Here is a 27,591-nt window from a genome sequence, read left to right on the forward strand (position 1 = left end):
TAACTATTACTCTAGCTGTAACATAAAACAGGAAGAAACAGAATTGATCATTTGTGAGTCTTCACTGTGTCACATAAGAAATTCAAAGATTTTGCTCCCCAGATCCCTAGAACAAGTGATAGGTTTGATCCCCAAGCCCATAAAACAAGTTATGTCTTAGTACAGGTTTTATCCCAAGACCCCTAGAACAAGTGGTGTCCTAGTACAGGTTTGATCGTAAAACCCCTAGAGCAAGTGATGCCTTCATACATGTTTGATCCCCAGCCCCATAGAACAAGTGATGCCCTAGCATAGGTTTGGATAATTTAAAGTTGTTTCTCAGAGATGCCAACCTCGATGATTTGGGTGGAATCATTTGCATTTTTAACCTTAGTTTATGTGATTATTATCATATCTATCAGATTCTGATTTTGCAGTGAGATGAAGTTTATATAGGTGAGCACTACTTTGAACACTATTATAATTTCTAAACATAGACACTTATCATGTTTGATTGTAACACTATTATAATTTCTAAACATAGACACTTATCATGTTTGATTGTAATTCTTTGAAGAAAGCAAAGCCAAGGATTTGTGACATGAAACGAATTTGAATATTGACCAATCAGAAAGTTAACTCTCGAACTGAATGGCAAATGATTATTATACATACTTGAAAATATGTACTGCAGGAATTCTGAATACTGGATATGCAAGTCATCAAGATTGAATAAATAATGATCATTTACTGTTTTCTTGACTGACTTCCATGTGTTAGAAAGTAGTAAAGATGATTAAAGGAAGTGTTTTAAAAAAAAAAATGCACTTTGAATCAATGAGGTTTAATTTTTATAATAAAATTGTTGGATAAACATTTAAGTATTTAAATTATGTGTTAAGATGCTGATGTTTTAAATTTGACATTCCTAATTTATATTTTTATGGGATGGCATCTCAGCATATTTTCTTTTCTTTTCAGCACCCCCGAGCTATGCAGAGTGTGTTTTTGGCAAAGTTAGTACAAAGGGTGATGATGACAATGAATACACAATGGGAGATAAAGATTTTGCTCCTGTCTACACCTACTATGACTGGTCCAAGAGCAGCTTTTAAATGAGGACAGCCAACCAGAAATCATCACCTGTCTGGGGGACTTGATACCAATTTGGATACAAAGTTATTCAGCACTTACCATGAAAGTTGCTGAAGTAGAATCCAAAAATTAGAATTCCCATACATTTTGAATATTACATGCTCATCGATCATAGGTCAGGATCTTTCCTAAAATTGCATAATAATTTTCCTCAGTGGATACCATTTCATGCAACAGTTTATCATTGAGAGCAACACAGAATGACACTTTTAATAATGTTTGCATAAAAGCAGCCAGGATTTGAAATTGTCAATAATGCTGTTATAGTTATCTTTTGATGTTGTTATAGGGTTTATCGACCTTTTTCAATGTTAATAATGCTGTTATAGTTATCTTTTGATGTTGTTGTTATTATAGGGTTTATCAACGTTTTTCAGCACATGATAGGCTATACATGGCAGCCAGTATAAATGGTGGAGGAAGAATTTGGGAAAACCCTGGAAAGAACCACCAACCCATGAGAAGCTGCCAGCAAGCTTTCTCACATACCCACATTGGCTAAACTCGAGACTCAAACTCATGCAGGCAGAGGTGAGATGGCAGTGATCCAAAATGGTAAACTTTTTAGATCACTCGGCCACTCAGGGCCCTGATATCTTTTCTAATAATACTGATGTCATATAAAACTCAAGTTACCATTGGTATTCTCATTTTCTCAGATACATTAGTCTGCCTCCAGCCATTATGAATTGCACCCCACCTCCTCTGCTTAGAAAGTATTTACCTGGAACAGTTACAGTCTACCTGATTATTCTCCCTTTATACCTTACAAATTTCAAGGGGGCCCCAAGTGGCCAAGTTGTCAAAAGTGCTTTCTGTTATGGATCACTGCCATCTCACCTCTGTCTGCCTGGGTTCGAGTCTCGGATTCAGCCAATGTGGGTATGTGAGAAAGCTTGCCAGTAGCTTGTTGTGGGTCGGTGGTTCTTTCCGGGGTTCTTCCTCCACCATTAATACTGGCTGCCATGTATAGCCTATAGTGTGCTGAAAAATGGCGTTAAACCCTACATCAACAACAGATTTCAAACCAAACATTGTTCCGTCAGCACAAACCTTTTCTAATTCGGAAAGGCAAGTGTAGTGTAAAATTATTTGTAGTAGATGGAGAGGCCTAATGTACATCCTAAGGTGCAGGGTTGTGAAGCAGATTCTTTGTGCAGGTAAAAATTAAAGTCTGTACACAGATACTCTTTACAGTGTGCAAGATACCATCTGCTATAGCCAGTAAAATGAAAATAATGGGGATGAAGCTTCAGGGACAATTTCTGAACAATACAAATGTAATAATTTGCAATACTCATTTTTTAAGTTGTATGATATGCTGCATCGGTGTTTGATTGTATTAAATAAAAGCAACAAATTTAACAATCATCCTAAAAAAGATACCTACATCTGTCTGTGTCATGACTGCCAAACAAGTTAAAACTCATGGCAACATCCCAATTTTTTATTCGGACTTTTTTTGTAATTTTTTGGTTCAGACTTTCTTTTTAACTTGCTCATTCTTAGTTTCTGTTCTTTAACTTTTTTTTATTTTTATCTTGAAACTTTCATTTATCACTCATGTCCTAGGACAGACAATAGCTGGTCTGTCTATGAATGTTATTTCTTAATTTTCCACATTTAGTTGTAGTTTCGTAGTGAGTTTAGGATGAAAATGATCAAATGTGTAATTTCACAGTTGCAACAGATATGTAACTTTTTAATTAACAAATATGAAGAATGTTTTCAAAGATTGGTCTATAGACATGGAAAACCATATATATAGCCCTTTTCTTGATCTCTGGTAATAGTTCTTTGTTATTAATTCATACATAAATCATCCTCTTTTAAATTCTTAATCCAAAATTTTTGCCTTCTGCAGATTATGAGGTTCAGGTAGCAAATGTTACAGTAATAATTTATACAAGTCAGTTACAGAGGATGGTCAAGGTTTGAGTGATAATGTGTTGTCTGGTATGCTTGCATGAAAACTTCTTTGTAATCTCAGAGCCTGGAAACAAAACTTGAGCCTGACGTGCTACAAAATCTGCCTACAAAGTCTATGGGAATGCCACTTTACCCACTTTTGATTCAATCTCCAAGGCCTTCAGAGTGGTTTTTTTTTATACAGACGAATCATTGCTCCTAGGTGATGGTGTTTGCAGATGCCAGCTGATATCCTTTTTTCTCCCATGTCCACTTGGCATAACAAACACAATGCAAACACGGGACCTGTGCTATCTGCCTGCACTCACCTAAATTCAGATGTTCAAGCCCTGTTGAACTTTATTTCTTAGACTCTGGGTTTTAGTATTGGCAGAAAGTGCATGTTTCAGCATTTTAACCTGACCAAAATATATAAGAACTGCTCATAAATATTCCTCTTGAAACATGAAAATCACAATAACAATTAAACAGGATAGAAAAAACCAAAAGCCCACAGTTATTTATGACAAAATTATCTTTTGATTGATCACTACTTTTCATTTCTTGTCAGTCAAAGGTCAGTCTATTTTTAATCAAGACAAGCAACTATGTACCATCTCAATAAATATCCCTCCTTTGACATTGAACTCTCCAAATTAAAACAATAACATGATCAATTTACAGCTTGTTTTGTGCACATATCAGCTGTTGTGTTACAAATCTAAATCAGATTATTCAGTATACATTATTTCAAGATTTGTTGGACTTGTGAAACGGTTCTTGTCTCCATTAGACTGGTTTTGGTAATGTGTGGATAGAACACCTAAAGTTCCACCCACCCCACCAAATTTAATCTATTAATGTTCAAAAGTGGTCAGTTTCAACTATAAAACAGTATGTGTAGTAGATGATCTTTAAAATGGTATTTTTCTTCTACTGCTGAGAGGAACACATGCATGGTCAGTCCATTCTGTGTGGATTATGTAGCTTGCATCAGCTGATTATAATTTAGACCCTGTTCTTCTCTTGGATAATGTGCAGACAATAGTGTCTGTCTCAGCCACTAACAGTATTGAGCTGAATATACTTTTGCATAATATGCTGGCTAGGTAGTGTTTATGCCCAGTCTCTTAACTGTTTGATCCTGATCTTTTTTTGCTGTTGTTGTAGGGTTTAACACCATTTTTCAGCACAAGATAGGCTATATATGGCATCCAGTATAAATGCTGGAGGAAGAACCTGGGAAGACCCTGGAAAGAACCACCAAGCCACAAGAAGCTACTGGCAAGCTTTCTTACATACCCACAATAGCTGCGCCTGAGACTTGAACACACGCAGACAGAGGTGAGATGGCAGTGATCCATAACAGTGAGCACTTTAGACAATTTGGACACTCAGGGCCTTCCTTTGCATAATGTGCCAGGAAAACAATGTCTACCCCAGCCACTAACAATATAATACCTACTACGCCATTACTTAATGTACTGGTAAAAGAACATCTACAGTATTGTTCAACGTTTATTTTAAGGTTTGTTTTGGAGTTTTTATTGCCATTTTTCAGCACATAATAGGCTATGAACAACAGTCAGTGTATTTTGGTGGAAGAACTCGCATAGACCTTATTTTTCTGGCACATTATGAGACAACTGGGTCTGTGTTGTTAAAATAAAATTGTGATGTTATTATGTGTCATTATTAAATGCTCATTTGTTTCTCCGTTAACTTGACATTGTCAGAATCGTGCAGTGTTTTATGATATTGCACTCACGTGCACTTCATATTGCACTCATGTGTGCCCAAATTGTGTATTAGGAACTACTTTGTAAACAAATGATGTACACCCACGTAGTAGGCACTTTGTTTTGGTTGATTAAATTTGTTTTTGAATGAACTTAAGCAGATGTTTCGTGGACTGCCACATACGAGCTGCTTCGCCACATTCCACGTTATTTTTTTTTATACAATGTTTCAGATATAGGCTAGGTATAGAAACACCAGACAGGGTCCTTACAAAAAACATGCAAGTGACAATGCATAAACTGTCTTCTTTAGCTGGTAATAAAAATAGCAATAAATGTACTTACAGTTATACATCCTGAATTTCCTCAAAATGTCTTTTTGATAATTTCAATTGAAAAACTTAATATTTTTCCCAGATTATGATTTCAAACATTCATTGACAGAACAGAAACACTCTTGCAGATGTCAACACGCTGCTCCCTTGCTGCTGATATCTGATGTACTTCATGTAGAATTGGCACAGATAAATCCAGTCCATAATCACGAAATTTCATAGAATTGACAAAAATACCAAAATATGTTCATTCCAGATCAAACAGGAAAGTTGTGCATTCATTCACAATATGACTTCAAATTTCAATTTTAAGTAGACCAAAATGCCATTTTCTTCTTAAAGTTATGTATTGCATGTGACTAAGTTCAAATTTATCTGGGCGGATTTATGTATGCATTAATAATGTTGTTGTGTAATGATGAATCTGTGCTTGTGTATTTAGTTTGGAATATGGCATACATTCAGTTACTTTGTTTCTTGTAGTGTAATTTTGTTTATATAATTAAGCCTTAGGTAGAACAAGAAAATGAGCATATAATAAAAAGGTTACTGTGTCTGTATGGGAAAAAATTAACTCATTTTGTTGGATGGATATACTGCACTACTAAGGTCATGCAGCATTTCCATCTGAAAAATTTGTTCATATTTTCCCGTACAAATGCAGTAACCTGTAATTATCACAATGTATGATGGGTGTGTTTTAGTGATGTTATCATGTGTCATTATCACAGGAATGATCATCAGTACTAGAAGGACATATGTAGACAAATATTTGTTGGCAACATCATGGAGATGAGAGATATACACACCCTGACCAGCTGATTTAAATCTATTTCCAGGTACAAAATATTAATACAAAGCAACATTTATTATAAGCAGCATAAATAAACAACAAAAGTCTACAGCCAGTGGTCAGTGGAATAAACAAAGAAATTTTCTGTGAGTAGTAACCTTAGCCATTACCCTTGGCTAGGCACATGTCAGTACACTTGATGTAAACAGTATAAACATTATGATATTGCATTGATATTCTAAAAAGGTGGTGATATTGCAATACAACTTTAGGCTCACAATATCATTACTGATTCATGTTGCACATGGGTATGTTATCCATTAGAAATCTTTGTTGTACGTTTTATTTTTACCATGTTTAATCTCCCTGCAATGTGCTATTATCATACATTAGCCATGAATAGGGTCATGAATACACAGGATACATTTTCATAACTATCTTGTTTACGCATTTCATCCATTAGTCATGTTTTACATGAAGCTGCTTATTTGGTTATTAAGGGATAATTATTTTCTGTAGAACTCATTACCTATCAATATGCAGGTTTTTTATTTGTAATTATTTTCTTTTAACAAAGCTGTAATGGGTATTAGTTTTCTAATTAGAGATGTTAGCGTCTTTATATGCAACATACTCATAGGACATGCCCCAAAAATTTGGATAGTTTCTATCCAAAGTAATATGACACCCCAGCTGAATGGCCCTCTGCTATTAACATCCCAAGCCCATGCCTGTGTGAGCCTGATGAGTTCTTCCAGGCTGGTGTAAATTACTGTATGCACCCGGTTATTAGTTCACAGAACCTCCAAATATTGCAATGAAGCAACTGTTTGGACAATATAATGAGTGTCGTTTTATATGCATTTCATTACTATAAAGGCTTATTACTTCATGTGATTTTTTTCTTCCAGCCACATAGAAACATTCTATATGGTTTTATGAATAGTCCATATAAATGTTGTTACATCCCACATTGTAATGTGTCGGTCTCAAAGAATAATGCACCTGCTTTTTTAATTTCAATGGATGTGCATTTTAAAAACAAAAAAATATCACATAATACTTTTAGAAATTCTATGATGGTAAACACATGAACTTATGAAAAAATCATTTGCTATGCCCCATTTTTACATATGACTCTTCTACTGTAACACTTTTGTACAAAATATGTTCAACATCTATTGCAGATTGCACTGTAAATTTATACAGTCCAATGAACGAACTTGATATTTATTTTCCAAATGATGATATTTAAATTAAAAGTATTGTCAAAGTTTACATAAACATTTCGTACATCCGAACCAGAACCCATCAGAGGTAACATCTATGGTAAAATATCAACTATGCGTCTATCCATGCTTATTGCAAGACCCTAGAATTATTTGAGCATAGTATTTACAGCTGTTCCAAATGCTGCCCTATGGGGTACACTGTCCACATTGTGTGTTATTTCCATTTCAAATTAATTCCTTTTTAAGGTACTAGTCGTTATCCTATCTGAACTGCATTGGACTTTAATGGCCATTCAATATTTTCATCATTCCTTTCTAAGTCCTGTAGTACATTATTGGTTGTGTTTTACAACGTCTGGTTGCTGATCACTAGAAAAACTTCATCTTTCTGGAAAAGAACACAAATTCATCCAAGTACACTGCTGTATGGTAAACAATGAAACTTTGAATAAAAAATAGATGATGGAATGCGATTTATGGGTTCCTCAGAACTGTATATATAGATGCACCACGGTAAGGTATGTAAATCAGTTTAATACGCATAATTAACACATAGATGCATGCAAAGTTTTTGTCCCAAGAAGAATGTATCTACTGAGGAAAATAAGTACTGATGTTGACAAAATGTAAATTGATCTACAACTGGCCATTTGATATGTGATGTTTGACCAAAACAGCCCAGTACAAATTTTCCCCATATTTAGCTGTTAAGTTAACAGTTTTTCTTTAAAGATGTTGCCAGGAAAAATGAGAAGCAGATATCTATGAGAAGTAGCTATATATTTAAAATGGTCTAAAATAATTTTGTTTATTTTATGAATAGCTATCTGATAAACCTTACTGAAGCATATTTTGATCAAATAGAATAATTTAAACTGTGTATAACGGCAATGTACATGTACATGTATGCATGTGTGGTGTGCTTAATTACAATTCAAATTCAACTGCACAGCTTGTTCATAGAAAACCCAAAAAGAAAGAGAGAGAAAAAAAAGAAATTTGTTGAGTTAAAAATGTTTGTATGCTTACCCTGGAGTTGACATTAGAGGCTGTCGTTTTCTCGGATTCTGTTTGCATGGTGTATCATGCAAGGTACGTTTCTTTGATGTTCGTACTCAAGTTTGTTTCGCACAATTAATTTTCTCCTGGAGTAGCTCCTCTGGTATTGATAATAATTGTTCTTTGTCAGATACATGAACATCATCTCCAAAACTGTAATAAACTTCACCGTCTGGACACATGGAAATGCAACAGTATCGAAGAAGATCTGGCAAAGCGGCCTCGTGACACCATATAGTCAACAAATAATCTATCTGAACTTGAATAAGGCTTCCTAAATTCCTCAGGGCACTTTCCGGGGGCATCCATGTTTGTGGATATCGGAATTCTTTCCCAGGCATTTTGATTGTCATTTGCCTTACTTCTTCAAAGGACAATGCAGCTGCATTGTAGATCTTTGGACAGTACAAATCCTTTAAAAAGGAAATGTATGCATCAATATTTAGCATTATGGATGAAACTGACTCATCTGTCTCATGGATTTCCATGTGAAAGAGTTTGAAAAGCTCAAGACCTTGATTGTCAATGGCTTTCATTAAAATCTTTTCGTGTGAAATTCCATTATGTCGTGGCAAAAAGTCATTTCTCCCATGCACAAAATGATGGCAATCAGAGCCACCAAATACTTCTTATTGAAGTATCTTTCAGTACTTTCTATGATTTTGGAGATGTACAGCTCAGGCTTTTATTTCTGTAACCAAACATAAACAGAGCGTGTAAAGGTTCCAGTTTGGTTTCTTTTCCAGTGGAGACTGATACCAAATAGGTGAATTAGGACTGTGTCGATATCAGCTGATGATGCAAAGTTGACAACAGAATCTCCATCAGACAACTCAGTGTCAAGCTCCTTCATTAAATCAAGTTGAGCCATTTCTGCTTCTCCCTTTCTCTGCCTGATGTTAGACAGCTTCTCCGTACCAACAATTCCTGATTTGGAAGTAAATCGAACTCTCAGTGGTGTTGTGAAAGGACAACATGTGCAGGGGACCTCTTGGCAATGACATGCTGTCAGCAGAGCTTCACTGTCTATATCCAGTATAATATTTTGCTTAAGAAGAAGCTGATCAATGTGATTGCCTAAATAGGAACTTACAAGTTTCTTGCCGGTCGCTGTTCCCACGACAGAGGGCTTGTGAAATTTATCTTCACTGATCACCTCTTTTTCTTCCTTCAAATGTAAGATAGATATTTTTCCTTTAGAATCCCGCATTTTTCTTGTATGTGCTTTTAGTGTGTCTGGTGTGAAGGAATATTTTTCCTCACATATAACAATGTGACGTAAATTTGCAAGGTGTCCTATCAGCTTGTGAAGAATTGCCTTTGATACGTACTCTAAGTACTGGTCTCCAGTCGAAGCTGATGTCTTGAACTTCACACCGGCAAATTCTACAACTGAAGCTTTCGTTTGTTCCTTTATGGTCGGTGGAACAGCTTTGAAATCTGTTAGGATGAACTCATCTAAGTCTGGCAAATCGTTCTTTTGCTTACTTGTAGCTCTAGTATCAGATATTTTCTTTATCAACTCGAGAAGAGCTCTTTTCACACCAGCTGATTTATTAGTGGATGATTTTGTCCTATCTGGCTTAAAGATTGACTGACAAGTATTCATGGAAGAGCTTAGACAGTCCACAATCGTCATCTTCTTTACTTTTTTTCTTTTCTCCTCGCTTTTTTCTTTCATGCTCTTACATGATGTATTTTTTGGTAGGTCTTTAGTCCTCTTGATTGTTGACCCTTTTGATCTTTTTATTCTATTAATGAGATGTTTGGGTCCGTTTATCAATTCAATGTTAGTACAATCACTATTAGTGTCATACCCAATAGACACTCTCTTGCTGCATATCTGTGAATCATGAATGTTCCTATCTCTTCTGTGGTTGAATCTAACATCTCTTGCTGAACCTCTGGATTCTCCTTGTGATATACATTTCTTAGAATGGGATCAAAACTTGATGACATTCCCTTTCTTCGATGTATCAGACCAACTGTTCTTACAATATGGCCCAAGTCATTATCACTGGCTTTTCTTCCCATGTACCTTTCTGAAATTTTGGATGCTATCTCTTCGTCTTTTGTCTCATCTTGCTTAATCTTCGAAGCATCCTCTCCTGAGATGACAGACTGTATTACTTTATGGACTTGTCTCTGCTCGTTTACTGTGGACATCCTTATCATTACATTGTGTGGCCCCTGGTCAGATACATTTCTTTGCATCTCTGTGGTCAATCTCTCGAGCAGTTTCTAATCCAAACCTGACAATACTACCATTGTGAGAGGAACTGAACAGAGCATGTTTCATTTGTCTGTGAAAGTGACTTGATTTGTAATGTTCTAACAAAAGCCGTGTGCAAAATCCAGCATAACTGGAAGCTCCATTTAAGAATGAGAACGGAAGTGAAGACTTCACACCGGCCAGTAGTAGGTTGTATCCATCTTTTCCTCCTAGTCTTTCAGCAATGGCGATGGCTACAATTTCATCACAATGCCTCATTATATCAATATGCAGGGAAAATGTTTTATTCTCAGTGGATGTTTTCTTAATGAATTCTTTCAACATTTGTCCCCATCTCAATTTAAGCTGGCTGACGGATAACTCCTGATCACACAAATTTTTTTCCAGCTCCTCTGCATGTGAATGTGGTAGCGAGTTGATAAACGTGATGATAACCGAGATATGCAAAGCTGCTGACAATCGCCAAACATTTCGTGTGGCTGTCTCGATGTTCTCGATACTTACCAATTTACTGCAGTCTTTTCCAATTTACTGCAGTCTTTTTCAATATCATCATCTCTCATATATTTCAGTATATGAATGAGGCCTGATGTTTCATAAGCTGATATTAAATTCATGATTTTAGACTTTCTCAAGTGCAGTACTGGAAATTCTGGAAGAAATGTTGCATACTTTTTGTTCCTATCTATAAGCTTAAAAATATTTCTGGCAGTCTTGTAGTCAGGTACAAACAGAACCTTATCATTTGTTTCACTCAGTTCAGCCTTCTCCAAAAAATCATCAAGAACCACTTTCAATGTGGTTATGTTGTCATCTCTACCACTGGAGGGTGGAGGATGGCAGCATAATAGTGGCGGTGATGGTGTGTTGTTTAGATCCTGATACTCTAGTATGCTACTATCAGTACTGCAGACAACAGTTTCATCTTTGTTTGTCATAAATGGTATCTGTATTTCTTCAAGGAGGGCTTGAACATCTTGGAGAATATCTTTATTAGCACCAACTTTTATCCAAATATTTGAATATTCTTCCTCCTCCTCTTCCTCTTCTTTTCCTCTTTTTTTCATTCATTTTATCTTTATACATTGGATGTACATCCTCCTCATCTATATCACTGACAACAATATATGGTAACAAATCACAAGATACATTTGGATCATCTTGGATGTTTTTCACATCTTCGATTGTATCCCCATTACTGTCAACTGATGTAATGGAGGTAATGGCTCCATTAATGCTCTCTATATCTTCACTGGAGATGTTTAGTGGGAAGTTTTCATTTCTATCATTTTAACTAATTTTATCCATTTTCTCCAAATCATGAATGGCCAAGGATGAAAAGCTTTCATCTAGATCCACGTTTTCTTCCTGAAATTCTGAATTTTCCATCGAAGCCGCTTTGCCTAGAATGTTTGTGAAGGGCTGTAATGATGTAAGTCTTGTCCATATGTATTTCAGGCCCCCTTTTGTCTTGCTGCTGAAAACGTTCAAAAGCACATTCTTCATCAGAGGTCATCTTTAGTAGAACCCATTCTAGATCTTCTTTATCCAGCGGTGGTGCTTCCTTGCATGTACAATCTTCATTTTCTTCACACAGTGGAAGATGCCATGTTAATACATCGTTTGATTCCTTTGGAATGCCTTTGATTGTAATGGGCAGGGTGCATAGTTGATTTATTCTCCTTTCACCAGGTTATGGGTCAGTTTTCATGGTGAGCTGGACCAGATTGCCCATGATAAATATAAGATGGCAGTCTCTGAGACAAACCAAATGTTCAGAAGATGAGACATCACTTGTTTTATATAGCAAAGTGGATATGGTTTCAGATACGTTTAAAGTGACAAAGTTCTGGATCTGCAGCTTTCTTAAGATGTCTGTCTCCATTTCGCAGACTTTGACTCATATTGGTAGCTGATGTGATGGAAAAACAGATGTGATGTTATAGTAGTTGATGAACAACTCATCTGTGACAATATCTTGTATGAGACCACTGTAATTTCTGTTAAGTATGTTCAGTGATGAATCGAAATGGCAATATAAAGAGGATAGATTTGATGTGTAGAAATCATCTGATGATCGATGCCTGAGGCTGTCTTTGTTCAGTAGTGTTTGTTCTAATAAACACTGGAATGGTAAAGGAACATGCAAGCGCCGTTCTCTCATTATTTGAAAGTGGTTTATATCTAAGGGATCAGCAAGCCAATGTTTCTGCTCTTTAAAACATTGAAAGCAAAAGGAGTCGAGAATTCTATATTCCTCTGGGAGATCTTGGTCATCCAGACAAGATGAAAGTGACACATAATGGGGTTGGAGTTTTCCAGATTTTAGATGACTTCTTGCAAGAAAACGCTCACCAGGCGGAAGGCAGCCTTTGGGAAAGAAGAGTATGACAGGCACATAAACATTGTGACTTTTCTTCAGAGAGGCACGAACTGTCAGAGACATATCATCATACATTTCAACATTATGTTGCAATTCCTGCAATTTGATACCAATGTGTACTCCTGCTTTATGTGCAAACACATTTGTGCACTGAAAACAAATGATATTTTGAAACTGAGCAGCAGGTATGTCTCTAAGAGCATTTTCTGTGTCGGTTTCTATTTTCTCAGGTCGCTGGATACTTTCAAGATGAATAGTAATTCCATTTATTGCATCAGCAGCAAACTTTCGAGCAACATTCCGTTGACATACCTTCAAGCACAACTGATTGAGTTCTTGTCCTTTTTCTGCCAACTCTTTACATAATCTAAAGAATTCCCATTTACTTTCCTGCTCATTTTCATAGTCTGACGCTTCTTTCTTACAAAAGGAACTATAATGCCATTCAAACAATTGAATTTTATTCCATTCGCTGTCGGTGAGCTGTGTTTTATAATCAATAATTAAAGATGGAATCTTCAGCCCTTCAAGTTGTAGCTTATTAACTGTTTCTTCATACAGACCCAAACTTAAAATTTCAACAGACGCTAGTTGTTGATAAAGGTTCCATGTTGATTTATTCCATTTGTTTGAAGATATAGACTGTGTTTGTTTTTCTAAGAGTTCATCACATACCACTTTGCAAACCTGGAAGTCATCATAGTGATTGATGGAACATATATCGAAAGAAAGACGGCAAAGAAAACAAATTCTTTTCTTCTCTCTGGATTATCCCAGCATCATGTCTCTGTAATTCTTGTACAATATTTTCTTTCTTCACAATTTTTTTCTTGTCATGAATCGAATGGTTACATTTAAGGAACTTTACAAGATCATCTATGGCTATGAAAGTTCCATCTTCAATTTTATTGAAAGGTAGAGACTCGAGTGATGGTATACAGATGGAAACCTGTTGAAGAATGAAATTATTTAACTATCTGATGTCAACAATTCTGTCAAACTAGATAATAAAATATAAAGTTAGAATTTTGGTACTAGATTTTATGTATTAGAAGATAAAAGATTACAAGTATGACTGATCAATGATATGAGAGATGGATAGAAATATAAACTACAAACACATATGACCATTATATCAAATGCTTCAATTTGTTGCCTGAATGCTATTTACACAAGGCTGGTGTCAGTTATGATCCAATGTATGATTAAATGCTTTATAAACTTCCATGATCATTTACAAACATATATGCTAATTACCATAGTCTCTATCTATGCTACTTATAATATACATTGGGCAAAAAAGTACTACTATCTAATGATGATACACTTCCAATATACTGACATAGACAATGTTATGCCTTAATTACTTCTTGCTGCAATTAGACAAATAAATGACCAACATGAGAATTAAAGCGACATGAACTCTGGGTTTCTTGATTTGTGGATTTTGGGGAGAGCACAGTTATTGAACTTAACTTGTTATTATTGAACTGTCAATGAACTTAAACTGAATTGATACATTAATTCTATAAACATTTGCAAATGACTGTGGTATAAGGCTATTATATTTCTACAACTCCATATATATATATAGATATATGTATGAAATATATCTATGGAATTGTATATATATATATATATATATATATATATATATATATATATAAAGTATCTCAAATAGAAACTCCCAATAAAAAGTGTATGTATGTGATACACTAAGTGATAATACAAATTACTGAATGCAATTAATATAGAATTCTTACCATTTCTTCCTCTTCAAATTCTTGATTATATTACATACTCCATGTCTTCAAGATAAACCTGTAAGTATTCTTGTAAAAAGTCACAAAACTATTTAGACAATGTGTTTCAAGCATCTGTCAATCAAATACATCACAACAACAGTCAGCTAATCTTATTTTGGTACAAAATATAGACCTGCCATCTATTATGCCCAATACAATAAATATAGAAATTCCATATTTAAAGCTAGCTTTCAAACACAGGGAACTGAAACAGGGGCATTATAACTGGAGAGTTAGCTGGGAGTCTAAAAGCAATTATATCTGACATGAGTGAAAGTCACACTTGCTGATAACAAGGTGATGACAGATAAAGTAAACATTGGCAGGCAAGCAACAGAATCTAGAGATATTCAGACCTGGGGCCTGTCTTAGGAGTAAACAAAGATTAATTGCTGAAATTACATATTTTTCAGTGTTGCAATAGAAAGCAGAATTTTTTCATTAGATGTTTCATTTCAGTTTTCTGATATAGTAATGTATTTTATGATTATCGTTAGTAAGAGCTTAAAGGCCAAATCTAAGATTTTTTATTGTACAGAATATTCTAATATGGTTTATTTTTGCTGTAATGTTTTACTGAAATGAACAACACCTACACTTATATAACCATTTCTTGTACACATTTTATTTAATAGATATACTTGATGGGTAATGTTTAAATATTCCTATGTTATTCATTCTTTTATGGTTTGAGATTATTATAGATTTCAGAACTTTGATAGTTCTTACATCCATGGTTTTCAGATCCTGGATCCTTAGTTTTCAAATTGTGGTATATGTTTTTCTATGTGCGAAATTATTGAGTTTTTGGGACATTTATGGCCGTGGACATACATTATCAAAATACCAGTTATTAGTGGATTAAATGCACATTTTTGTGTATTCAAGATTGTTGACACCATTTGAGAACTTTTGTTATGATATTAATTATCACTTAGTACGATACTACAAACATGTTATCCTTTAGGAATAATAATCCATGAGATATTAGAGAACTCCACCCATAATTTAATGTATTTACACTCCCATTGTATCCTTTGACTGTATGGACTGTCGATATGACCAATTATTTTCCTTTTTTTATTTTTGTTTATTTTTTGTTAAAATGGATCTTATCTTTTACATGCATCATAAATAGTCCCAAGCAAAGTATGTCTTGTTAAGTGCTTCAGTTTTAATCATCCTTTCATATTATCTCCTTTCATTGATTCTGTGAGTTCACAATTTTGTGTGGGCATATTTTTTTATTTTGCTTCAAACAACGAATTTAAAGACAATGACATATGGTTCTTGTGTGAAGATGGTATTGTGCCTTCTCCAGTCTATGAACTAAGTTGATCATAATGTCGTTTTTCAATGTTTTGACAATCACAACAATGGATAATTCTGTTGTTTTCAGTTCAGATTAAATTGTCTTCCCTTTGAAGAGTTTGGCAAGACACAGAGATCACATTTCTGATGGTGTCTCTGTTGTTGTGTTAGCAGTAATGTTAAGTTTTCAAATTTAGGTCAATTTCTTTGAATTGTTGCACACACTTTCATCAAACTTGTATTCATCATCAAGGGTACTACTTACCACAGGCAGAAATAGGTCACTGATTTTTCAGACACATTAATGCATTAAGATTTGTATTTAGGTCAGTTTCTCTGACACAGTTATATGTACTGTCATGAAACTTGGCAAGTATCTTCATCTTGGAGGGTACACTTAACCAGTTGTAAACTAAGTCACAATGATCCACATTTCATGCAACTGTTCTAGGTTTTTTGCATTTAGCTTATTCTATTTATAGTCATGAAACTTGATGGGTGTATTCATTTTTTTTGGGGGGGGGGTAAAAATATGTTAATGACCCACTTTCATACTCCCATGATTACAATAAGGTTTTGCATCTAACTTAGTTTCCCTGACACTTTTGTATTTGTGTATATTTGATGAGAATACTACCAACCATGTGCAAAATTAGGTTTTTGTGACTTAATGTTTGCACTTAAGCGAGTATATTTATTCTCAACAATTAGTTTCTCTGATGTTCTATGTACAAACTAGAAACTTTATAGGTATATTAATCTTGGAAGTTACTACTCAACACAGCCACAGTGACCTACTTTTCATGCACTAGTAATATTGCAAGGTTTTCAAAATGGGACAAGGCACGGCAGGTGAAAAATAGTATTACATGTCATTCTTGTTGGTTATATACTGTCAACTTACAATTATTCTCTAGAAGCACATTCCTCTCAACGGATAGAATTATAATCCTTATATTTCTGATTAAGAGATTGTCCATAAGACTGTGGACCATGATTTCAAGGGAGGCTATTATGGAAGTGTGTGACTTATGAGTGTATTAAGTTGTGAAGATGCCCCTTTTAATTAAGTCTTATTTACCTGAGACTTAAAGTATATGTTTTGTGAGGAAAGTATAATTTTTTTCTAGAAATATTAAAGCCCCATTGCTGCTTTTTTAAAAAAAACTGATTTCACCATTCTTCCAATCGAACTAAAGTTCGGAAGGAAGGAAATGATTTGTTTAAAAAACTATCTGACATTAAGCATTTATTGAAATGATCAGGATATTAGATTGAAACAACGTTCAGATAGTCAATTTAGAATTAAGAGGTTCCACCTCTTTATTTAGTCACCATGAAAGTCAATTGTAATTCCATTTTTTTCTTTCTGGAGTGCTCCAAAAGTAGTGACGACGTGCATCTGACAAATTCCACTAGCAACTAAACTAGTAACAACAATGTTTGCACATGGTAGACAAATTAATTTGAGTGGGATGGAAGAGAAGTAGGATTTTGTTAACAGTAGATCTGAGAATTTTTAAATTACATAATTTTGTATACATATAATAAACACTATGCTGGACCTTTTTCTTTCTTTGTTTGCTTAGTTTATTTATATTTGGAACAAAGTACATCTAGAATAATATCAAATAAGGATCACCTACCGTATCCAACACAGAGTGGCGTTGGCTAGTTCTGTTTACAATGGTGACATTATCAAATCTTGGGTTCAAGCTTTTGGCTAAAATTGGTTGACCCACAGATATCACCTATCAACATCGGATTAATTCGTATGCATGTGAAAATTGGTGATGTTTCTCTGTTCTAAATTACATGGCTGATAATGTGATGAATCACTGTTATTTAGTTTCAAGGCACCCAACAATGTTTCAGACCAATATCATTCAAGATACAGCATTATTCAGGTGATTTAGCATATATGGCATTTTGAATGTAACAACAGCATTGAGGCTTTAAGAAATTTTGAGGTTTACTGGTTCAGTATTAATGATATTTATTGGTGTTGTGTTGGGAAGATTTTCAGGAGACCCTAAATGCCTATTTTTAAAAATATTTTGGCAGTATCTGTAATATCGTTTCAGGAGACTCGAAATGCCCCGTTTTTTGTATTTTGTCAGTATCTGTAATTGCATTTCACAAGACCCTAAATGCCAAATGTGGTTTATATTTTGTCAGTATCTGTAATTGCATTTCAGGAGATCGTAATTGCCAGATTTGGTTTATATTTTGTCAGTATCTATAATTGAATTTCTAGAGACTCTAAATGCCCAATTTTTTTATATTTTGTCAGTATCTAAATGCATTTCATGAGACCCAAAATGCCCAAATTTTGTTTATATTGTGTCAGTCAGTATCTGTAATTGAATTTCACGAAACCCTGGAATACAAAATTTTGTCCGTATCTGTAATTGCATTTCAGGAGACCCTAATTGCCAAATTTGGTTTATATTTTGTCAATATCTGTAATTGAATTTCTAGAGACTCTAAATGCCCAATTTTTTTATATTTTGTCAGTAAGTATCTATATGCATTTCATGAGACCCAGAATGCCCGAATTTTGTTTATATTTTGTCAGTCAGTATCTGTAATTGCATTTCAGGAGACCCTGGAATACAAAATTTTGTCCGTATGTATCTGTAATTGCATTTCAGGAGACCCTAATTGCCAATTTTGGTTTATATTTTGTCAGTCAGTATCTGTAATTGCATTTCAGGAGAACCTAGAATGCAAACTTTTTGTTGGTATCTGTAATCGCATTTCAGGAGTCCCTAAGTGCCAATTTTGGTTTATATTTTGTCAGTCAGTATATGTAATTGCATTTCAGGAGACCTTAAAATGCAAAATTGTGTCTATATTTTGTCAGTAAGTATCTGTAATTGTACATACAGATACTGAACTTGATGGATATTTCCCATCTTTTTACATGTATTTGTATCAAGCACATTGATTTGGGCCAAAGAACTTTTAAAGTAAACAAAATTTTATTTTCTTTATGTTAATTCAGTGATAGAGATTTTATTATCTTTTTTATCTACCCTTCTATATTTTCTATATTTCATTTATATATAAAAAAATGTCAAACATGTTTACATGAAGTACTCCATTTGATTTGAAGGCATCAATTACTTGCTTATAATCTTTTCTTTTTAACTTCTGCAAGTTTTTAAATGTCCATTTTTAGCTTGTTTGCTCAATATTCTGGAGAACTTTTGCTATCCACCTAGTGTCATAGTAATAAGTGTTAGCATTAGTTTTTGCAAATATACAGCCTTATAGTTATAGATATTGCCTCAACTACCTGAAGAATAGGTCACCACCATACAACATTAAGTCTCTGTGACCTGATTTTCATACTTCATTAATCATGTACTTTTTATATTCAGGTCAGTTTCTCAGATTCTATTACACAATTGCTTGTACACTGCATCTTGAAGAGTACTCCAGCACCATACCAAATGCATGCCACTTTGACCAACTTTTAATGCTCCATTAATAATATACATTTATTGTACAATTAGGTCAATGTCTTGGACACTGCTGTTTACATAGTCTTGAAAATATATCTGTGCAATCATACCGAGGGTTAAGGCAACACTGTGCCACCCATAGGGCATTGTGACATAATTTTCATACTCCAGTAATCATGTTCACTTTCTAAATTTAGGTCAGTTTCTGGAATGATGTTGTGTATAGTGATGAAATAGATCTGTGCATGGATCCTGACAAGTTCTTGATCATCGTATCAAAAGTAGATCACTATGACCTATCCTGAAGTGCTTATGTACAGTTGTTTCAAGGGTTTCTCTGAAACTCACTTGTATAGCAATGGAACCTGATATGGGCATGTATTTTTATGAGTACCTTACAGTGATATCAAAAGAAGGTTAAAATAACCTACCTTTTAAGTTCATTTACATTTTATATCTTTAATTAGGTGAGCATTTGACCCTGTTGCTTATATAGTCATATAACTGGACTGGAATCAGAATTATACATCGTAATTTTACATTATGCCAATATATCCTAGTGTTTAGCTCACCTAACCATAAGGTGTTTTGTGTCTTTCATGTAACTTTAAATAATTGCTAGTTAAACTTCTTTTCAAACACCAGTGGAGCAGGTTTACCAATTTGGCAGAGATCAGTGTGGCATGAAGGGCTGTCAGATTAGAGATCAGTGTGGCATGAAGGGCTGTCAGATTTTTACAAGTATCGGGCATCAAACGTAACCACAATAACTACAATAAAAAAAGCCTTTGAACGACTTCTCCAACCCACTTTACAGAATTTTAACAAAATTTTAAAATGTGGCCACTGTTAATAAAAATAGAAACAATTCAAAAACATTTCTTCTTAAAAGCTGCTAAAAAAATGTTTAATCAAGTTTCATAGAATGCATTCTTTCATGGAGGCTTTCAGGTTTTTAAAAATTATGTTGATCCACCATTATATATGGTGACTGTTAATAAAAATATTTTAAACACTTCGTAGTAATCTTTTCTCAAAAATGACTAAATAGAATTTAACTAAATTTGCCAGCAATTATTCTGGCATTCAGAGCAGTTATATTTTTACAAACGATGTCAGTCTGGTATCTTATATGGCCACTGTTGCTAAAAATATAACCACTTTTAATGGGTTTTTTCTTCTGAAAACTTCAAAAAAGAATTGGGCCACATTTTAATGACAGCATTCTTTCATTAAGACTTTTTAAGTGCATATAGATGATACTGATCTGCCATTACTAAAAAGGAAGAACAAAACCACTTTACAGCTTTATACCTTGAAGCCATTTTAAATTAATGCAAATGATGCCAATCTGCCATCAGATATAGCCATTTCATTAAAAATAGAAAACATTAAAACAACTTTATACATAATAATGGCTGAACAAAATCTGTCCATCTTAGACTTGAAGCACCCTGGCATAAAGGCCTTGTCAAAACGAGACAAATGATGCTTTGATATTTCACATGAAGTACCCTGGCATAAAGGTCTGTCAGTATGGGACAAATGATGCTATGATCTTTAACATGAAGTACCCTGGCATAAAGGCCTGTCAATATGGGACGAATGATGCTTTGATATTTCACATGAAGCACCCTAGCATAAAGGCCTGTCAATATGGGACAAATGATGCTTTGATATTTCACATGAAGTACCCTGGCATAAAGGCCTGTCAATATGGGACAAATGATGCTATGATCGTTAACATGAACCACCCTGGCATAAAGGCCGGTCAATATGGGACAAATGATGATTTGATATTTCACATGAAGTACCCTGGCATAAAGGCCTGTCATTTTGGGACAAATGATGCTATGATCTTTAACATGAAACACCCTGGCATAAAGGTCTGTCAATATGGGACAAATGATGCTGTGATATATAACCTGAAGCACCCTGGCATAAAGGCCTGTCAATATGGGACAAATGATACTATGATCTTTAACATGAATCACCCTGACATAAAGGCCTGTCAAACTGGCACAAATGAAGCTATGATAATGAGTTTTAAAAAATAGAGAAATCTTGAAACATTTGTTACATAATTGATATAACATATACAATCAGCAGATTGGGAAGATATTTTTAAAGAATGCATTTTGCTAACTGATGTTTCTTTTAATAACTTGCAGTGGTGATCACGCATGAAATCTCAGGCCATCTTGTGGTTTACACTTATCAAAAACATTTATGCCTGATGAATTTAGTTGGGTGATATTGATTTTCATGTATAAATTCTATTTCTGTTAACATTAAAATTTATTTACTTTATTTTTGTCACATTTATTGTCAAATTTTTCTGATATATCCAAATCAGTGAGACTCCTTATATTTTCTAAATTATTTTAATAAAGTACTGATTAAAAAATTGTTATTTTTTTCTTCATATTTTGTTGAGATCTTGAGGAATTCCGTTCAAAATGGATTTTACTTATATAATGAATCTGTATCATGAAATTTACTTGATATTTTTTCTCTTTTATATTTGAGCGATACTATTTTGTATTAAAACATTCATTTCATCTATATGTGCAAACTATCAACACAGTGTTGACTGCACTGGAAAATAGTACTGACACAACCATTTTTGTGAAAAAGGAAAGGAAATAACAATGACACTGAAAAACATAGTTGCGTGTAATTGTTCAGAAAAATTAAAAAGTCTTCAAAATGCTGTTTTACTTTAAAACTTTTTATAAAGTGAGTGGATCTCTATATTACATCTTGAAAAATGTGAAAGAAATTACTCTTTGTCTACTTGAAAAGAAAATCCTTCAGTGCAAAAGTATCTTTCTATGGCAGAAGAAAAATTAAGTCTGTGGCCAAGACATTAAGAAAATTCAAAATTAAAATATCTTTGTAATTAACAGCTAATTTACACATTTATTTTTCAGTTATATAAAGCTGAGAATGGCAGATTATGATTATTAATGACATGCATTAACTTTCCTTAATTGGATCAAAGAGTTTGTTAACACAGCAAGAAAGAGAAAAATTACAGTATGCTGAAGAGGAATCTGAGAAATAATACATGCTCGAGAAAATTTTATTCCAACATATACTTTGCTATTTCATTTCATTGATCAGTTTTCTAACATGGGGACATTCACACATAATTGCAGATCCAGTCTTTGACTATGGAAAGTTAAGGGTTTTGATTTGATTCAGGCATCCACATTTCTCTTTTTACACTGGAAAGTGTGCTGATATTACTGGAAAAGGGGAGGGAAGGTTCAGTTGATCCCTATTCTTCCGCAACCCCTTCTAATGCAGCCTCCAGTGTAGAGATAGGATGTTATTTTTTCTTTACAAAAGACATGCAGAGGTAAATAATTCTGCATTGTAAGCATGGTCATAGTTGAGTATCCTTGGTTAGTCTAAATATTGACTAAATCTGGAATTTTTTCCAACCATCTACTGTTCTTATCTAAAAAGTTCACAGTTTCTGTTTATTCAGTTACAGTTAATGGTTTTCATTGACATAATATATTTGCATTGACTGGTGCATGACATAACCTGAAAAGTATTTTAATATGCCTTAAGCATCTGACAATGTGTGTCAGTGAGCTGTGGATATAAAGTGAGGTCAGCATATCCAATAACACTGTGTCAGTGAGCTGTGGATATAAAGTGAGGTCAGCATATCCAATAACACTGTGTCAGTGAGCTGTGGATATAAAGGGAGGTCAGCATACCCAATAACACTGTGTCAATGAGCTGTGGATATAAAGGGAGGTCAGAATATCCAATAACACTGTGTCAGTGAGCTGTGGATATAAAGGGAGGTCAGCATACCCAATAACACTGGGTCAGTGAGCTGTGGATATAAAGTGAGGTCAGCATATCCAATAACACTGTGTCAGTGAGCTGTGGATGTAAAGGGAGGTCAGCATACCCAATAACACTGTGTCAGTGAGCTGTGGATATAAAGGGAGGTCAGCATACCCAATAACACTGTCAGTGAGCTGTGGATATAAAGTGAAGTCAGCACATCCAATAACACTGTGTCATTGAGCTGTGGATATAAAGGGAGGTCAGCATACCCAATAACACTGTGTCAGAAAGCTGAATATAAAGTGAGGTCAGCATATCCAATAACACTGTGTCAGTGAGCTGTGGTATAAAGTGAGGTTAGCGTATCTAATAACACTATGTCAATGTGTGTGTGTGTAATTTGGATTTTTAATGTAGCTTTAACAATTTTTTCAGTCATACTGCTACAATGTCTGCAGTGTGACAGTTGATGGTGATGTCTAGCACTGGGGAATCATGACGCAGACATGTAGCATGATGTCCCACCCAGTCACATTATCCTGACACAAGGCCAACCAGTCCTAATACTAACCTCTTAATGCTGAGCGCCAAGCAAGGCAGCTGTTAGTACCATTTTTATAAGTCTTTGGTATGGCTCGGCTGGGGATCAAACCCATGACCTCCCACATCCAATATGGATGCTCTAACCACTAGGTCACCAGACCGGTCCTAAGTAAAGCTGTGGATATAAAGTGAGGTCAGCATAAACTTACATACCACTCATCACATCTAGGAAGACTTACCGGATGGATGTTTTTAAGACCTCATAAAATGAGGTCATGATAAACATACATACGACTCCTTAAAGCTAGGATGGCTTATGTACCACAACTAAAAGCTAGGATGGCTTATGTACCACAACTAAAAGCCAGGATGGCTTATGTACCACAACTAAAAGCTAGGATGGCTTATGTACCACAACTGAAAGTCAGAATGGCTTATCCACCAATCCTCCAGGCTAGGGTGTCTTTTATACTACTCATCAGAGCTAGGCAGTTTATGTAGCAATCCTACAAGTAGGATGGCATATATACCACTCCTCACAGCTAGGTTGGCTTATGGGATGAATGTTTTTAAGACCTCGTAAAGTGAGGTTGGCATAATTATAAGTGAGGTCGGCATAAATATATGTATATATACCACTCCTAAAACTTGGATGACTTGTGTATCACTACTCAAGGCTATGTTGGCTTTAGGGATGGATGTTGTTAAGACATCATAAAGTTAGGTCAGCATTAACATAATTTGTAAACTGTTTCAAATACATTACCCGAACATAATACCGTAGGAGAACTACTACTACCTCACAAATTCAGCCCTCCCAGGCTATAGCATTTTAGCTAAGGTGGCGCTCTACAGTTTCATTCTTTGCATATGGTTCGATTTTTAAAGGAAAAGAATTTCCCAGGGTTTCCTCCGTGGTTATACTGGCTATTGAAAAACTTTGAATATTTTAGGTATTGTTCAAAGAACTTTATTTTGGTGTATGACTGATGTTTGTAACGTGGGTTATGTCGATTGTGCATGCTGCCAATGAAAACTTCACCTTTCAACCACCACTCTGTCAGAAGTTCAAAATATCTACAGAGTGCCCCCTAAAAAGCTAAAAGTTATCTGCCCATGGAGGTGGTTGTTTCTCCCCTTAACAACGGTGTGATGTTTTACCCCAACCCCTTGTATTATACATGTATTTATAAGTCTGTAAGTGGAGCCAGGTAAGCTTTGTTTTTCCAAGTGCCTAAGTTGGCTAATCCTCTTACGTAACCCAGTCTTTGTTTGAGCTCTTGAGTGGAAATCTGGCGGGAATCTTTGTACATGGGAACACGTGACGTAGACAACTTCAAAGAGCCGGAAGCCGACAATGGTAGGCTGGACAGTACATGGGGACACACAGACTGACATTTTTATGATTGACAGTTCGATCAAATGACCAGAGTCCGTCGCCATCCAATCGGGATGCGTTGTAGGTGGGACTTGATTCGAGAAATTGACATAAGACTTGTACAAGCCTGAAATTCGTCAGTTGGTGTTTAAGAGTCGCAGTGACACACACTCCGTTAGCCATTCGTAAAAATTGGCGGAATTTAGGAAATTCATGAAATAGCTTCGATCAGGAAGCTTTCGGGGGACGAAAGAATTTCAGAGAATTTCGGGGGACGAGAGGAGTTCAGAGAATTTCGGGTGACGGTGAGAGATACCGAGTGAATTTCGGGTGACCTCAAGGGATACCGTCAAGGGTTCCGGATACTAGAAGAGGAACCGGAAGTCAAGATAACGGCAAGGAACAAGGATTATAGAAGAGGAAGCGGAAGTGGAGATCACGAAAGGAGAGAAAGACAAGGGAACGAAGAGATTTAGATGAGTAGCACTCAAGAAGGGAAAAATCTCCTCACACTGTGAACTCAAATGATGATCAAAGGGATCATTGGGTGAAAGAGAGACATTGATTACTTTAAATTCTTTTAAATTTCATTTATTAAATTGTTATTGTTTAAATTTCATCTTTGTATTTCTTTTAATTTAACTGTCGGCATTGCTGACTGGGGGCTCGTAGCCATAAATATATTTAGTCAATAAATAATATAGTGTCCAGAATTAACCTTCTGAATAAGGACCAGGGGAACTTCTCACAATTCGTTAAAGTCTATAAGAAGAACCCCACCCCTAGACCACTACACACCCCCACAGTGGGCGCTTCGTCCGGGATATGAATTAGACATATATATTATTTTGGGACTTAAAGTTATTGGTAGAAGTATTAGTGAACAGTGTGAGATATTTTCCATTCTTTGTATTTGAAATTTTGTGATTTTCTCATCTTGTATTTTTATTGTCATATGTGCAGGCTTTGTAGATCTTCCATTCATAGCAGTACGTGTGAAGCAGATATCGAACAAATATCTTACCTGAACGAAACTAGTTGTTGTCGACAGGTAAGTATTTAAACTGGTATTACAAATATCTGTATATTGTTTGAATTTTGAGACAAGGTATCACTTTACATTAGTATAATGGCTACCGAACGACAAATGATAAAGGAATACCGCGCCATGGGGTCGGAAGATCTTGGATACGAGGGAGATCGCCTGGCAACCTTTATAGAAGAAAGGATCAAGGAATGGAAGGCCGAAAAAGCAGCGGAAAGAGAAGCCCAGAGAGAACTAGCCAAGATAGCAGCGGACCAAGAGTTAGCCAAGATAGCCGCGGACCGAGAAGCCCAGAGAGAACTAGCCAAGATAGCAGCGGACCAAGAGTTAGCCAAGATAGCAGCGGACCAAGAGTTAGCCAAGATAGCAGCGGACCAAGAGTTAGCCAAGATAGCAGCGGACCGAGACGCCCAGAAAGAGCTGGAGCTAGCCAGACTCGCTCACACTCTGGAGATGGAAAAGGTCAGAGTTGAAGCTAGGACCAACGGACGGGACGACGCCAGTACAAGCTCTGGAACAACCGGCCGACCTTCCATCGACCACCGGATAGTCCAGATCAACATGTCACGCTTCAATGATAGGGAGGAGGCTATTGACGATTTTCTCGTCCAGTTTGAGAAACTCGCACGCGCTCATCAGGTCCCTGAACAGCACTGGGCCATTAATGTCTCAGCCTTTTTGCAAGGTGCAGCTCGGGAAGTCTACCACGGCTTAACTGCAGAAGAGGCTGATGACTACACTGCCCTCAAGAAGGCGCTTCTCTGCCATTATCGGCTGACCGCCGAGACTTACCGGAAACTTTTCCGGGACTCGGTGAAAAAGGTAACAGAGACCCACTCTCAATTCCACAACCGTGTTCGAGGTTTATTTGAGAAGTGGATGAAAATGGCCGAAGTCGAACGCACGTACGAAGGGCTACGCGAGGTAATACTCAAGGAACATGTCCTGGGTACTTACCGTCGCGAGTTGACAGTTTTCTTAGCAGAAAGAGAACACCGGACGCTCGAAGAGATCGCTAACATGGCGGAGCGATACGAGCAGGCGCACTCGAAGAGTGGAGGTTCCGGGGTTGCTGACCGACCCCGACCCTCTGAGTCGCGTCGTATGGGGGAGGTTGAGCCGGCTGTCCGTAACCGTCAGGGCGACGGGAAGGTCGGAGGGGCACCTACAGGTAGGGCTGCCGCCTATCGACCTGGACAGGCCTCACCCACGAAACCAGGACTTGCAAGTCGGCGAGGGCCGCCGACATGTTTTAATTGCAAGCGCCTGGGGCATTTTGCCAGGGACTGTCCCAAGGGCAGGCAGACCCAGGTGAATGTCGTAGCTAAGAAGGAAGGTGTGCCGGAAGCGAGTCGCAACCCAGCCAACCTTGCGGCCGCAACTGTCAATGGTGAAGGCGCCACCATCTTG

The 27,591-nt window shown here is 36.0% G+C and overlaps 1 protein-coding gene across 1 annotated transcript in view; it reads left to right on the forward strand.

Annotated features, from left to right (window-relative positions):
- Positions 1–21,811, forward strand: part of LOC149801902 (arrestin domain-containing protein 2-like) — a 56,312-nt gene extending 34,501 nt beyond the window's left edge. Inside the window, exon 7 of the mRNA XM_089956286.1 lies at positions 961–21,811. Within this exon, the coding sequence (XP_089812412.1) occupies positions 961–1,094 (134 nt within the window). The 3' untranslated portion in view covers positions 1,095–21,811. The remainder of the gene's footprint in view (positions 1–960) is intronic.
- Positions 21,812–27,591: the final 5,780 nt, after the last annotated feature.

This window comes from Sinohyriopsis cumingii, chromosome 4 (assembly GCF_028554795.1).
Source record: "Sinohyriopsis cumingii isolate HCF-2022 chromosome 4, ASM2855479v2, whole genome shotgun sequence".
NCBI lineage: Eukaryota > Metazoa > Mollusca > Bivalvia > Unionida > Unionidae > Sinohyriopsis > Sinohyriopsis cumingii.